At 37.7% G+C, this 17409-nt stretch overlaps 1 protein-coding gene across 1 annotated transcript; it reads right to left on the minus strand.

Moving 5' to 3' along the window:
* Positions 1–546: 546 nt before the first annotated feature.
* Positions 547–10827, minus strand: Smp_033020 (putative anti-silencing protein). Its single transcript, XM_018788710.1, has 3 exons — positions 10692–10827; positions 8917–9209; positions 547–1059 (listed from the first exon to the last, which is right to left on the minus strand). The coding sequence occupies exons 1-3, from the start codon at positions 10798–10800 to the stop codon at positions 751–753; spliced, it is 711 nt and encodes a 236-aa protein (XP_018654225.1). The 5' UTR covers positions 10801–10827; the 3' UTR covers positions 547–750.
* Between the last annotated feature and the right edge of the window lie 6582 nt (positions 10828–17409).

The raw sequence follows: 17409 nt of genomic DNA on the forward strand, positions 1-17409 counted from the left end.
TAGGGTTACAATGCAGATACATAGGTATAAAGTGTACGGACCGCGTCGACTTGCTACACTTCACATTAACATAATGGTTAAAAAGATTAATTAAATGACAAGAGTAAATGTAGTGATCCCTTCAATAGTGAAGCAATTGAAAAGTGTGAAGACAGATGACAGGTATTCAGTAATAAGAGACTTATATTTAAGACAATACGCTAATGTAGTCGATTTTGTGTTATATGACAAAATATTTCAAATTTCAAATTGAGGATAAATTAACTACTTCAATTAGGAAGCTTATCATTTCCTAAATGATTCAGATCACTTGTCAATGGACTCAGGTTGATAGTGTTGTGACCTGTCCACCCTTTGCCAGGAGTTATATATTATTTTTTGTCCTTGACATCAATACAAAAATAAATAAAACTATCGAATTCTTTTTCATTTATAACTTACAGGTTTACAGCCTATTCTATTCGATATAGTTGTCTACTGTTTCTAGTATTTCAACAATGTAACAGACAGACTATTATTCACAATATGGTTGAAAAGCAAAGGAATAAAATTAGAATGCTATTAGGTACATCGAACAGTTGTACAGTTAAAAAAGTGTAAAACGTATTAAATCTTGTAGGCATAAAAAAGAGCGATACCTAGTATAGCGAGTTGAACATACAACAGCAATATCATCATAGACGTGTGATAAATTCTGATATAAAAGTTTGTTTTAAAATGCAATCTTGAAAGTAACGTTTATCAAGCAATTCAAAAAGTGTCGACAGGAACAGTTGATGACTGGACAGGATGGAGCGGCATACACGATGCATTTTCTATAAACTGTACGCCAGACTGGCCTTCACAAAAGTTAGATGGGTCTAATTTATTATTTTGATCCTCATTTTCCTGATCCAGTTGAGAAATATTTTCCACTTGTTCTTCATTACCCAGTAAATTAGACTCTTCGTTATCTTCTGTAGGCTGTTCTGGTTCTGGACACCCATCTAAGAGACCATCACCCCAGTCAATTGGAAAGCGAGTAACACGAGGGTCTGAAGCTATTATATGTCGTTCCAGCTGGAAATTATGATAAATTCATGAGAACTTAATAAAAAAAAATAGAATTCAAACAATTGGAACGGTTGTTTACCACATCATTTTAGGAAAGCTTTCTTATCAATATAATTTAAGTAAGCATATTACTAGACACGGGTTCATACATTTTAACAGCGTAATGACAACAACAAAAGCCAAGATATCAATTTTCGGTTATCTGCTTATGTAATGGGCTGGTAACAGTCAAATGATGGGAACCACAGAGAGACAATAATTTCTAAAACGATACTTTGAAAGTATGTAGTTGATACGGAACTGGTAAACGTTTTCTATTCAATATCGTACTGAATTTATCACCAGGTGAAGCGATATCTAGCTAGAAAATCTTCATCCTGATAGGACAGCAAAAGCAGTTGTAATTTATTTGATAATCTCCTGGTAAATGAGTACATACTGACCCATTAATCCATAAACTGCTTTGATTCATCACACCGTACTATGAGTTATTAATCGATAGTTTGTAGGCTCTTTGTTTTAAATACTTGTTGATACATCGCATCAACTAGGCAAGTCATAAGCAGAAAACAGTGAGAATGTTTATTTCGTGCCATTTACTTTGATATCACCTTTCGGGTTTTAGTTAATATTATTTGACGGCACAATGTACTAATACAAGTAACTTATGAATTAGCTTCAGTCTGTGTATAAACTTGTTTATGTCGGTGTTCATACTACCAACAGCAATGTATGGAGTGTGTATAACATTTTCTGTCATATACGGTCTTTACAAAGATATTCCCCGATGAACTTTGAAAATTTTCAACAAGATTTGTGAACCTGATCTGACAGTGATAACAATGAATTCCTTAATACAACTAAATTTCTCATCGGCTGTTTGAAAGGTAATAACAAAACACCATTACAAAATGAGCGGCTCAAAAGAAAGTAGTCAGTATACCAACAAGTTGATGTTGTTGAAAAAAAAACCTTTTCGTCTATTAAGCTACTTAACTTGTCTAAAATATGTGAAGTAAGGATTGGAGAGATGATTGAAAGCTAAGTATAGAATTTACTGAGACATGGTTTTGTCACTTAGTTCGTTGATACGAACAAAAATGTTTAACTCGGCCAAAACTTTCAGCTTCAGGTTTAGAGGCTGGCGATATGGTCAAAGGTTTGTACAAAGGCGGACTATGTTGACTAAATTTTAGAATTTAAAATAGTGTAAGACATAGATGTGTGCAATTCGTATGTATGCCAGAAGTATCCTGGCAGAAAACATAAAGAAACACATGTTTTCAACTTCATATAATTCGAAATTAGGGCAACAGTGAAGAATCACATCTCGAGATACCAATTATTCAGAGCAATAGCGCAAACCACCAATCACTTTCAAGTTCGTGTACTAGATTATAGAAGATAATCATTGAATGGGAACTGAATGTTATCGAAGTCGAACGTTGAAGACATAAAATAGTGAAACCATAGCTTTAAATTTCTTTTAACGACTAAAATTGTTTTTTATAGAAAAATAGTTACGTTCTCTTCGAGAAAATATGTAATACACGGTGTAAACTCAGCCAGTCATAATTAACGGAGAGCCTGGCACAAACCTGCATTAGTTCAAGCTGCCACGCAACAGTACCGTAAGATGAAATATTCAAGATGAATAGCAAAGCAATAGTAGAATCAGTGGTATTAAATATATGGTTCAAAAAGAAAGAATAAATTATCGGGGTAACAAAGTATAAAATGGTTTTGGAACCTGGGATCCAGAGGTACACAACGAGCGACTGAATCTGGGCCATTGGGACCGATTTTGAGCAACGTCACCTAACTTCTTCAACGTTGTTCACAATAGTCCTGAGGACCTCAACCAGTTAGTCTGTGTTTGCTGACATGGATCAAACAACAAGATCATTTATGGTAATACATCTGATAGGTCAAAGAGCATAATTTGAAAACTGCAGTTTGTAGAGCCTTTTTAGTCTCAAGATCATACTTGTCTACGGTTTTAGCCATGATAGTGAGTAATAAATAATAATTTTTAGCCTGGGTTATATAAGCAAAGTAATTCGTCTGGATTTCAGAACTTATGTGTACTCTTACTGTATAAAACTTCCAGGAAAAAGTTTTAGTTTGGTACAAACAATCTATGTGCTTTGAAAGCAGTTCTAATCATTAAATGTCCTTCGAACCTTAATGTTGAGGTTTCATCACTAGGTTAGATACTGGATATTCGTTTTTTACGTAAGAATAGGGATATCAAGAATCAGAAATCGTTATTTTATTCATCAGTATCACAAGGTTTTTAGATAGAACATCATAAATTCCGCTTTTCTATGCATTTACGGAAGATGTCAATATATATTTCAATTTGTTAGGGTTGCTCTTGTTAGCTCTAATTAAACTTTTGTACCAAAAAATCGTGAAAAAAAATAACTAATTGTCACCCATATCCATGGTTATGACTGAGAAAGCATGGTTTTTATATTTCCCAATTGATGAGTATCATATTTTTGTCTCACATATGCAGTTCTTAAATTTTAACCCACCTTATTCCGAAGATTAAAAACCTTGCAGAATAATATATATAGCCTACTTTTGTGTTCGTGGAGTGTCCCGAACTGACTGATCAAGTTGGTCGGGACGCTTAACTTTCAATCGCTGAGTTATAGGTCCAAACGCTGGTTCCACCCAATTTAATTTGGACAACTGCATGGTATTATTGGACCTTACATTATGTGCCTTAAACTAAGTACGTGGGTCTACAGTTGGTTACTGGGGTGTAGAAATTACTACTACTTAGGTTGAAAAATATAATTATAGTATAAGAGCCATGTGTAGTCTCATTCAATTAGTCATGATTACTTAACGTCCAAGATTGCAGGAACTAACAGAAACCACTAACTGATAATCACAAAGTACCAAAACTATAAATAGCAGTATGTTTGCAATTCATATAGGTGTGAAGGTCTTCTGAAAACATTTAACACGATGCTTTTATACTTTATTTGGGATAAAATCAAATAATAATATAGCATATTTATCAAGTATAGGTTTAAAGCTCCATGGAAAATTCCACTCCTGGTATGAGCATTAGTGAAGCTACCCGACTGCTAAGACTGAAAATAGTGCAGGTTTCAAACCTGGGACCTAATGGTTGAAAGTTGATTTGCTTTAAGCATTATTCTAGCACACCACTCGAAAGGCAAATCAATATTTGAAATTTGGGGATTTTGCTTAAGCTGATTTCTGCGTAGTTCCCACACAATGATCTTGTTTGTTCTTACAACCCGTAGCTGCTACCTTGACGTGGTGGTCAGGCTTGTCTATCGTGATGACCCAAACGAGCTATATTGGCTGGAACATATGTTCCTGTAGGTTCTACCATACCAAGAAAGTCGATTGGAGAACGGTAATACGAATAGCAGCAAATCAAGGTCTGAGGGCGAAGTCATACTGCTGACTGTAGAGGGGTGTGACAACAGTAAGGTGTTTCCCTAGGACAACCAGCATCTGCAGCGATGCTACTTTCTCACAAGGAAGGAAGGGGTTAGAAAAAGTCGACCCTAAAAATGTCACACCTCACCTTACCTCACGGACTTCCGTCTTCCGCGATAAGGCCCTTTCAAGAACGGAGCTAACACGTCGAAAACCTCCCACAAAAAGGCAGTGCGTGAAAGGCCGCAAGCAGTTGTCCTTTGGGCTCTGTGGTCACGCTCCCAGGTCGTTAAGATCAACTTCCTTTTCAGGTCTCAAGAAATACCCTTCCACGGTGTGGACAGCCGAGAAGTAATATTAGCCCTCATACCCGTGACAGCACATGAAACCAAGTTGGTTACATTGAAATCCTTCCTACATCTCGTAATAACTCTCTTATCTCCTCGACTAACCCTTTTCACGTGCATTTATCACCCCGTACCGCTAGGGTAACCGATTCGAGTACACGGGACGTTATTCCTGGCCTTCTGAAACCACGCTCTAAACTGCATGTAGGAGCTTTCAACGTCCGAACATTGTGCCAAATAGGACAACAGGCTTCCTTAGCTAGAACTTCAACATCTTTTGACATGGCGACCCCCGAATTCGTTCAAACGTTGGACCCAACTAGATCACATCGCCATCAGCCACCTATGGAGGGGCTCGATAGAAGACTGACGCTCATTCTGGAACACATGCTTAAATTCAGATCATGCTCTAGTGTGAGCACGTATCTGTCTGAGTCTTATTGGACGTAGGAAAGACACTGCAGAGAAACCTCTTAGGATTCTACTTAATGATAGGCAAGCTAAGAATATATTTCAGGAACAACTAGAAAAACAGTTAGACAGCCATGTAAGTGATACCCCTTCCCGGGGCAGAGTGGAATGACATCCGAAAGGCTGTGGAAACAGCAGTGATATCTGCTAATACGGTAAGCCATAAGGTTGGGGAGAAGCACTGGATCTCAGCAGCATCTACCTCACTGATATATGCTCGAAAACTCATCCCATCTCGCTCTGAACATGACGAAGAGCGGAGTCAGCTTAAGCACAGGCTGATAAGAAGCCTACGCAATGACCGCAAACAGTGGTGGGTAGCGAAAGCAAGAGAGATGGAAAAGGCAGGTGCAATAAGCAACAGCAGACAGTTGTTCAGACTTGTTAAAGAAACCGGTATTAGGAACCCCACTGTCAACGAAACTATCTCGGAAAAAGATGGACATATTACTCATTCTCAATCCAGGAGCTTGGATCGATGGTCAGAACACTTTAGAGATCAGTTCAACTGGCCTTCAGTCACACTTCGGTTTCCCACGATCCCCAGTCGTCCTGAATAGCAAGTTAATGTAAATCCTCCAACTCTTAACGAAGTTGAAAAAGCTATAGGAAATCTGAAGCGAGGGAGAGCAGCAAGCCCTGACAGGTTTACCCCTGAGATTTTTAAGGATGGAGGTCCAGTACTAGCAGTGCCATTGACTGAGGTCTTAGGTAGAATCTGGGAACTAGACGTAACTCCATCTGACTGGTTCCAATCACTGATTGTGCCAGTCTATAAGAAAGGACAAAAGTCCTCTTGTGACAATCACAGAGGAATCAGTTTGACTAATATAGTGTCTAAAATATTAGTTTCAATAATACTTCGACGCCTAACCAAAGCTCGTGAAGAGCAGACTACAGAAAACCAGGCTTGTTTTCGACCTGGACGTGGTTGCATAGACAGATATTAACTCTACGTCAGGTCCTAGAACATAGACACACATTCAGACGCCCCACAATAGTAGTATTACTCGACCTCAAGGCGGTATTTGACTCTGTTGATCGTGAGGTTCTATGGTAGTGTTCGTCACTGAAAGGAGTACCAAAGAAGTACATTAACCTTAGCTGAGTGAGAGATTATGGCGAACTGTCATCAGAATTGATTACCTCAAGTGGTGTTCGTCAGGGCTGTCCACTCTCCCCATTCTTGTTTAACTTCATCGTAGACGTGCTATTAGAAATAACACTTCCCTCATCCAAATTTAAAGGAGTTGAACTTTTACCGGGAGACTTACTTGTTGATTTAGAATACGTCGATGACATAGTTCTATTTGGTGAAGACGCTGACAAAATGCAGCCTTCTGACCACTATAAACAACAACGCAGGCATGTTCGGGATGCGATTCCCCCCCTTCGAAATGTAAAATGTTACTTCAGGATTGGGTTGCATCGGCACCCGAACTAATGATAGGGAGTGAAGCAGTTGAGCATGTCGACCGTTTCACTTATATTGGGAGTCCCATCAGCCCTTGTGGTCTGGTGTGACAAAATCTCAGCACGGATACAGAAGACGCGACTATCTTTTGCCAACTTGCGTCATTTATGGCGTAGGCGAGATATTTGTCTACCAATCAAAGGACAGGTTTACTGTGCAGCAGTTTGTTCCGTCCTATTTCATGGCAATGATACATGGCCGATAAGAGTAGAGGATATTTTTAGGTTACTAGTTCTCGATCATAGGTGTCTTCGAAGCCTTGCTCGTATATCCTGGGACCACCGAGTAAGTAATGCAGTTGTTAAGAAACGGGTACTAGGTAAGGATGGCAAATCGACTGATGAAGTAGTGAAACTTCATCGGTTGAGATGGCTGGGACGTGTTACGTATGCCCAACCACCGACTGCCCTGACGTGTGATGTTTTATTTTGTAGTAGGTTGGAAGAAAGCTATGAGCGGCCAGATCAAAACGTGGCACAAATCCACGAAGGCACTGACAAGTGGACTGAGCTATGTTGGTAGGTGTAGACTTCCTGTTTGGGATGCGCGAGACGATAGCAACCGATGGTTAGAGACCTTGGATAACATGGCTCAAAATCGTTTGCAATGACGCAGGTGCATCCACTCATTGTGTTCTCCCAAATTCCAATCTTCTGAATTCTTCATGTCTCTTTTTTTCTCTTTCCAAATTTATTTCACTGGATTATACTCCTTGAATAACATCATCAAACCCTCATCTTTCGGATTACTGCTTATACTCTTACTACCTCTAAAACTATGGGACTTGAATTGACAATTGTATCTCTGTGGTAATGTGGTATGGCAACTCGAACTGATGTACGCACGTACGAAGTTCCACGTTGTGACTGACTGACAACCCGAAGCAACAAATAATCGGCATTGGATCACACCGCTCATGAGTCTTATACCACAAATAATAAAAGTCAAATGGGCAATTCCGGGCAATCATGTAAAGAAATTACTAAGGCAGTCCATCGTAAGGAACCAGGACGAATCATCTTTCACGTGTCACGAGGCTCATTAGCAACACTTTATGGTCTCGCAAGTGTATGTATAGTATTGGTTGAAAAGGCAGAAGTGGGAGTCCAGGACCGGGTTTCAGTTGGTAGTCGTTTGTGCACTACTCTATTAGACAGAACAACAAGAAGTCGAAAGGATAGGAATACACTCTTTTGCCTCTTAGCGATTTTTACAAACAACTTCACTGACTACATCCTCAATGAAGAAAAGATCAAGTTTTTTCTGGCTTTTTTTGAAAAACTAAATCCTCAAGTGAGATTGTAGCAAGTGATTATATCGTTTAAGTAGACAGGCTAAGACCCAACAAAGGGACATCCCAAAAATTTGGATGTTAGTTAGACTATCGGGTAAGGAGACGCGACTGTGGTCCACTTTTAAAACATGTGACTGAGACGATGAACATAACACTGTGAGAAACAATTTAACTGGGATTCGGACAGGCAGACATCATTAACATAGTCCTGGCACAGATGTGGGTTGGCTCAAGCTGCCATAACTCTTGAAGAAGTTAGCTCGATGCGTATTAGTACCAGCTCCATCCTGCAATATTACACTTTGGCTGTGATAAGGAACAGAATACACATAAATTTGAGTCATAATCCCCCACAATCTTCTGCACCTTTCTTCTGAACTCATACTTTCAAATGGGAGGTAACTAATCCTTACAGAACAAGTTAAGATCATGGAAAAATTCCGAAGCCTATATTAGGATTGGTCCAACCATTTTTGTTATTTTTTTAATGATAGTTGGGTATCTGGATTCCATTTATTCGGTAGATTAATGTATTTGGCTTTTAAGAAGTATGTGCTAGGTGACGATATAGCCCAGCTGCCTAAACAGAAGTGGAATGGTTAGTACCTGCAACATAAACAGTAAACCATGGACCCGAAATTAGGTATCTGTGACTATCTGATATACAAATGAATTGTGTAATACTGTGTTTGTAGGTCAAGAGAAAAAAGCGAGTGAAGATGCTTCCTTTAGGGACAACTTTACAGATAGTGAGTAAAAAATCTGTACTACTATAGAAACATATTAGATGATTACTTCACTCGTGAAAATGAACAAGAATAGAGAACTGTTTATTCAAGTAAACGTACTTCGTTAAGCAGAGGTTCAGCCGGTGGTTCAAGGCGTAATTCTTCTGTTTTGTACTCATTGTTAACATAATAACCAACACGTATAAATTCTTTATCTCTGTACAAAGCTTGTATAAGCACAACTGTTACGCCAACAATATCTTCATTAGGAATTATTTTTGGATCAGGAGCATTAGCCTCAAAAGAAAATTGATGACGACCAACTGGAATTGGACCAACTAAGATGGAATCCAATGTCTGGTCTAAAGATGGGTTGTATGCGCTGCTAACGTACACTAACTTCCATTCTAGATCTAAATCCATCAAAAAACACTAACTGTAATATGAATTATTGTGGAAGTATTTTATTTTTCAGACAAAACCAATTACCAAAGATCACATTTAAAAGTGGAATACTGATTTGCGCAAACCTGGAGAATGGAATGTATATTAAATCAGCATCTGAACCCCATGAAGTGTAGCTTATTAGTTCAAGCAGGTGACAAGTGGAGTAATGGTCCAAAAACTGCCTTACTAATCAAGGTTGGGGGGTCAGGTGTAAACAGAACCAAGATAACAGATGCGCCAACCCAAGACATTCACCTCTCCTGAGTACTTTAGATTTCAATTGCTTGTTGAAATCAGTACATACTCACTTTAACCTGACATAAACTACACTTGTAAATTAATCTGGTCAATAGTAGCTATAAATGAGTATTCACACAGAATATCCTACTTATTCGATGAAGTTCTTACTGTCTACTATCTGATTAAGTTCTGTATGATTTATCAACAGTTATGTTGACCTATTATAGTTCGACTTTCCATAGTTTATATTCTACTGCAAATCCTTAGGTAAGATGTGGATATGATATTATGTATTGCTTCAGAGGACTAGTTGCGTCACAGGTGCATAACATAGACCGCATACGATCAAATTATGTTGGATGCAAGTCATTATTAGGAAGACCTCACGTATAGTAACAGGTTTATTATTACAACGGGGTTTACAGATACCATCAACGTCAGAGGGAATGGTAGTTTGGAAAACCAGTAACACTTACTGTTCTGTGTTGAGCGATACTTACGAAAGTTTCAAAAACATCTGGATACACAAACTTAATCTGATTGTTGTCATACAAAGCGTCCTACGTTTATCCACAAACCAGACCTAGCGACTGAAGTGATACAAAAGCGACCTTTCTGGGAACTATAATGCCTAGATGGCAGAAATAATTCCTTAATTTCCATTTGATTAGCTGCATTACTTGCTCACATAAGATCGAGATAATCACTTATAGGATTTAATTTATACACGGCCTTTTATATGGTGCGGGAAGCAGTTATTACTACTAACTGGTAACAGCTCGAATAGAAGATTACAGAGACGCATAACAGCTGGCCGTTTGCTTTAATCGTCGTAACTTGTCCTTTTAGTATTTCATTATGATCTGTTACTCTAGATGAAGATGAATTGAGGAATGAACCTGCCAATGCGAGAAACACAAGCTATTTCCTGAGACAATTATTTTAATGATATTTTAATGACAATGATGGTAGTGTCAACATCAGACCTGAGTTTCGAGTACTTTTTCCGTGCACTTCTTCAAGTAGTAGGATAACTTGTAGATCTTTACAACTTACTACATCACAAAAGATCTCTAGGTGGTGATAGAATTTCCCAGGACTGGTTTCCCATTGAACTATGAATTTGTCTTTACCTTTATAAGGAAAGCTCTACTAAACCTCCACAATTTGGTGCTACTAGTGATCATTTAAAAAGTATATGGGCTCACCATCATCCAGAGGTTCATGACACTCGAATGTTATACGGAACTTAAATGGATCAAAAAATGAAGCAGGGTTGTCCAAAACCTCAACATTACAAATGTTGACCTTCGCCATACAGCAATCCCCGAGTGTAGCGATAAGATTTGATTTACGTCCTGCGTAATACGTTCGAAACCCTTCACTATCGGTTTTTTATTTCAATTATCAAACTGTCCTAATCTTAGACTCATTTTATTTCTGATTGTTATCACTCGCTCACGCTATTAGATGTAAGTGCATTCTGTGTACTTACTGAGCTTTCTGCCCAGCTTTTCTGTTGTTGTATTCTCCTCTAGATAATCTCACTGCTTCCAAAGCTCCCCAGTTTTCGCTTGATGAGCTCCTATGCTTAATGGTAGAAGGTTACCGACACCTCTCATATGAGATGAACTCAGGCAAGAGAAAGATTAGTGCATTGGTGTTGTGTACTACTGTAAATCCTTAAATATATAATTGGTTCCCTCTTTAGGGACTCCTTAAAAAGGTGGCTTGGACTTAGACGACAACAAGTCCCAAGACTTATGAGGGCGGTGTGCCTAAAGTCCAGTTCTCTATATTGCACCTCGGATTTCCGGTATCGCCCATAGCCTCCTGCTCGAATTGAACCAGAAACTCTAGAGGATACCCAGGAGTGCTTAGGACTCTGTAAGTCATAAGAATGCATTCACGAGTTGCCTATTTTCTCTAAAGGGCAGAAATCTGGGAATTTGTTGCTTGAACTCAGTGCCGTGGATCGGTTTCTTGGACACGTCAGGGCATTCTTATCTTTTTGAGGGACGGAACATTATGCTTTCGTGCTCTAAACGTGATTACCTAATAGTGTTCAAAGTTAGGTGAAAATTGCCACTCTTTAACCGGATAAAAATTGGTTTCAAAGCCACTATTGCCACGTTTTCTTTAAAAACTCTTTTCACAGTTAGCATATGATGAAGGCTAAAGGATACCAAAGAACCTATGTCACTTTTTGATATGTAAAAGGTCTAGAGGAGGACAGTCGAAAGGGTATATGTGGTAATGAAGTATATCATAAACTCTCATATTCTGAAGTGCTGGATGTATGTTCATTGTTACCTGAAAAACTTCGAATTTGAGTCGGATCACTTCGAAATTCTAACCTGTCACCCTGGTTTCACACTGTACTCCAAACCTTGGCGTCAAAAACGAGCAGTAGTTGCAGATGTTCATCCATACAAATTAAAAAGAGAAAAGTTTTAGTATGAAACCATGAGGATCCTGCTAAGGCATCCTGTAGCCTGTGAAAGTGAGGAATATGCTCTGATCATAAACAGCCCTCTATTTAGATGTGACATTATTCAGCCCATCACTGGTGAACGCCTATCAGATTGAGCTTATTGACAAGACAAGTATGACAGAATCTATTGAAAGCTTCTGAGAATACATCTATTGTTTCCTCAAAACCAAGGGTGATAGTTCATCTATTCATCACAGTCAACAGATTAGCTTTATAGTCGTTGTAAAGCAAAAAGAGTTTGATATCGCCTGTGACCCTGACAAACGTATGCGTTAGGTATGTGACCCATACCTATCTGATTTTGTTTATCAGGATGGTAGGGCATAGCACCAGTGATATTGAACATGAAGACTGTGAGGTTACTTCTACATAGAGCTGAGTTAACGGATATGGTTGATATTGTCTTCGTAAATGTAAAATACTGCGATGACGCGTGAGGGGTGTTGAGAGTCTATCAGATTACAGCAATACGATGCTCTGCAAGGTTTGAGGATAGTTAGAACTCTAGAAGGTTGTGGGTGGACGGATTTGTTGTTGACTCCGCATAGCCACTTTCTGTTAGTCCATTTTTGATTAGTAGTGATTGTTTTAACGATTTTAAATCACACATAGTTAAAGAACCTACACGGTTGTGAGTTAGAATCCACTACTTTAAAATCTATCTGCCTAACTGGCCACAACTGCAGTTTGATTGGGGCGAATGCGTTGCTCTTAGAGTACGGTGTACTGCGTATAATGTGATATCTTATGACTCACATTTCAGCCGACATCTCATTAGTTCACATATCCATTCCCCCATAGTACGCAGATGATTACACAAATAGCTTAAACAAGCTGTTCCTGGCTTGAAGCACAATGCAACTGCCATTATGTTCTAACTTATTGAAATCCATGTGATCACTCTTCACTTCCATTTACCTCCAATGTGAATCATCGTACAGAGGTGATGATAAAATCGAATTTACGAGATACACAAAATGCCTTGTCTCATTTTACTGAGCTATCACCATCAGCGTTACAGGTGACTGGTTCTGTTTGATGATATTCTGCACTGTTACCGTTTAATTTCAAACGTTATCAGTGCAAAGACCTCTTAAGTCTAAGTTCTTCACTCTGCTAAAATAACTTTTATTTCTCTTTCTTCAGACGGTTGTTTGGTTTAGTCGGAAAGATTGAGACGGATGCGAGCCTCAGTTTGAATTTTGTGAAGTTGTAAAGGTCTTTTGTATGGTATCGTTGTAAAAGCTAAAAATGTTTTCAAGAGACGTGGACCACCAGCTTTCAACTTTCATTCGCCTATGTACAGAGTATAGGAATAAGTTTAGCTTGACTGATGTTAACTCTTAATTACGAGCTTGCCAGGGATGATGACGAACAGTCGAATAAGAGAACCATAGTTGCCTGCCTAGATGATGAAAACAATTTCCAGCGAAAGAAAAACGTAGTTATAGAGACGAGACAAGTGAAACTTCATGCAATATCAGAAAGTTACAACAAAATATTGCCTGGTATTTAAAGTCCGCAAACAATTTTATAAAGTTCAAATGATTTTTTATCACTGAACTTCAGATTCTGCCAAATAATATTCCTGGCCAGTCTCCATTACAATTTATCTTCTGAGAGAACAGGCAATGTCTCTTCAGTAGACTGAGTAGAATACAGCCAAACAGCTGAGTTCAAAGATGCCACAGGTATTGATAGTTTGACAACAATTTTACACGTAACATCTCTCTAATCCAAGTATACCGACCCAGTCAAATCAGAAGTCAGAAATGAAGAAGCTCAAATCTATCTATATGTTGAGAAGTGTTTGACATAAGCCGGCTAGCGGTTGCAAGGATGCGTAGCACTGGGCACTCACTCATCCACTTTGCTCATCTTACATTGTTAATCGAAAAAGGTTTCGTTCAAAATTGCAACGCCGCTCTTTTTGTGCGATATTAACTTAACTGCCATTCTCTCTAATGCTTTTTGGTTGACGACTTCTGTAAAGTCTGTTAATGTTAATATTTTGATTTATACTTATTGTGGATACCGTATTATTTTATGAATGAAGGCAAAACTTAAGAGACAATACTTTACTGCACTGAAAAATGTTGTGAGTTACTAAGAAAGCAGTCATCAAAAATGGTCTAGCATATCTGGGATTTTCAAGGCAGTGTTTTAGTTGTTGAATGACTCAAGATAATCATAATAAGCCTTCAACTTAGAGTTAGAAATTTTGAAACTTACAGTTATTTACTTATGCCTGTTAATGTTCTTGAAAGCATAGGCCACCGATCAGGATTCTCCAATCAACTCTGTCATAGGATATCCCTCCCAGATGTTTTCAAGTGCTACTCATTCCTTTGGTGTCTGACTCCAATCCCTGTGGAAATTTATTCTTTGGTCTGCCACGTCTCCCTTTCCCTTTGGAATTACAGGTCAGGGCTTGCTCATGATGCAGTTTGATTATTTCGTCAATGTATATTCTATCCACCTCCAGCATCCTTTATTGATTTCTTCTTCAACTGGAAGTTGCTTTTTCTCTCCCATAGTGAGTTATTGCTGATGGTATCCAACCAACAGATATTGAGTGTCTCACGCAGACAATTCTTTATAAGTACTTGTTTACTGTGATGATGGTCGTGGTCGTTTTCTGAGTTTCAGATCCGTACAATAGAAATATCTTGACGTTCTCACTGTAGATTCTGACATTCATGTTGTCTGACAGTTGTTTGGAGTTCCATATGTTCTTCGACTGTAGGAATGTTTCCTTTGCTTTAGCAATTCATGCCTTTACATCGACGATGCTGTCCATGTACGTAAAAATTTCCACCTCTTCCTGAGCTTCTCTATCAAGTTTGAGTTCCCTGGTGCTCACTGTATATTACACTTCGTATTACAGGATCTCGCATTTTCCCTTATATATATTGAGACCTACTGATGTCATACTGGCTGTCTTCACCTGGATTTGTTGATGTGTATGGGATAGAAGAGCTAGGTCATCTGAGAGGTCCAGATCTTCTAGCTGTATCTAAGCTATCCATGATATTCCGTGCTTCCCGTGAGATGTGTAGGTCTTCATAATCCAGTCAACTATCAGAAGAAAGAGAGAGGGATAGAGTAAGAAGCTTTGTCTGACACTGATCTCCACTTGGAATGTATCTGTCAGCTGCTCTCCATGCATGATCTTGTAGTGTTCTCCGTCATGTGAATTCGGTATTATGTTGGAACTGATGTTCATTGGATATCTCGTCTTAAACCAAATGATGTTAACAAAAAAATTCTAGTTCGCATTATTTGGCGTCACTGCTGAATACGTTACCATTCAATTACTTAAGTCTGAACCGAACTGTTGTGAAAGTGATATTCTCGCATAGATCATTTGCTACGCATTAACTAACCTCATGTTGGTTAGTCTTTATAAGTAATATAGAATCATCAATAAAGTTTGTTATGTAGCCACCTGGCTGAGTAAATCATCGTTTTAGTTCACCTTCCTTGTTGCTCACAAAAAGTAATCTGCAGAACTCAGTGAAAATAGTTTTTTTATTATCTAGAACTTAATAACAAAGCTCACCTTTGCTCCTGTTTCTTGAGTGATTTCGGGTCTTATTACCCTACTATATAGTAATAGGACTAACATACATTAGGACAGAACTAAATGACTACTCATCAAGTAGTATCTAGAATTATTGAGTTTCTCGTCTAAAACCGGTTGAAGTTTGCAATTATTTTACAGTCATAGTTGGAATTGTACAAACCGAAAACTAATAGTAACTACTGAACGACTGAATCACTTATTTTATCATATTAATCACTTTTAATTATATAAGTATGGTCACTGTATGTCATGTGGTCAATGCAGATTCACCTCTCTTAGCCATTCGTTTTTGCAGATTACATAAAATCTGTATTGAACGACTCCTGAGGAATATATAGGCCACAAAAAACAACCTAAAAAAATAAATACATTTCGTCGTTCACTTAACAGCATCTCTGTCAACCTAATGTAATAACAAGCTATTCATATTCACAGTCTAATAATAACAATCTGGAACCTTCTATTTGTGATCCTAGGAACAATTATATACGCAATCACTGTTCAACATGTGCCATAAAAACCATTTAAATAGCACAAAATGAGTAATATGATAAATATGTCGTTCTCATTTGATATCAAATGGAATTCCTCAAGTAGCGTGTTGTAGTTCTCTGTTACTTGTAATTTGTTTGCAATTATTTCCATTTCGTTCATTAGATTGTCTCAAGAAATGAGTTGTTTATGGACTTTCACAATATGTATGATATTGTAAGTGAGTGCATTCTATCTACTTTTACAAATAACCAGTAAGGTGACTTAATCAAATGCTTATTGACATATTAACTACTATGTCGGTGTCACTTCCTAAAATATACGAATACACAGTAGCTGTTTACATGAAATCCTTTCATTATTCGAACCTGTCACTGAGAATCAAACAAGATTTCCTTTCAGTACTACTAGAATTGATCTGGTGCAGCCTTGATGTTAAAATTCAAACTATTGAGTTTTACAATTCTTATATATTTGGCAAATCTAACTTATGTACCGAAGCTTGTGTAATCTCTATAAATTATCAACCGATATCATGTATAAGCCTGTACCAACTTAATTCGGAATAACAACGCTGGATAAGTGAATCAAGTTTTATTTCATTTTTGTTTACTGAAATGAAGATAAATAGATGTAGAAACCAAAAGGAAAAGACTTGGACAATGAGGTAATCACAACTCATTTCAAAAGTAAAAAAATTGCAGTCATAAAGAAATGTTTCAGTCATTAATAAATGATGATTTTGAGGGAAATAAAATGTATGAAGTAATTTGTAGCATAGAACATGGATACAGCATAATAGTAGTCAAAGAATACAAATAATAATGAAATTCCGATCAGAAAATATTATAGATTATACCTTCAAAGTAAATATAAAACAGACCATTCAAATAAGAATGATGTTTCTCAACAGAGTAAAGAAAAGTGGCAACAAACTTTCATATACGTCAAGTGAACTGATAGATAGACTTCAAAAACGCGTATGTATGACAATACGAGACTAAAAATGCTACAAAGATATTTGTTGGTTTAACATTATATGGTTACTGGTTAAAACATATCACATGCTTGATTATAAGTAGCATATAAATATCATAATACTACCAAAATTACTAGTTAAGTTTGACAAAAGCAAACAGATCAACAAACCAACTAACGAACGAATAAATGGAGCAGAAGAAACCTATATTTCACTCAGCTCATTTCAATCAAAACAAAATAGACGTATACACAACTTTGCCTTACTTGGAGAAAATGTTACCCTATTTATTTTTTGCAGAAAGGATATAAAACAAGGCATCATTAGTAAATGTTTAGGCATTCAGCGTACTTGATTATTTCAGCAGAAATAAGA

This window comes from Schistosoma mansoni, chromosome W, assembly GCF_000237925.1.
Source record: "Schistosoma mansoni strain Puerto Rico chromosome W, complete genome".
Classification (NCBI taxonomy): Eukaryota; Metazoa; Platyhelminthes; class Trematoda; order Strigeidida; family Schistosomatidae; genus Schistosoma; species Schistosoma mansoni.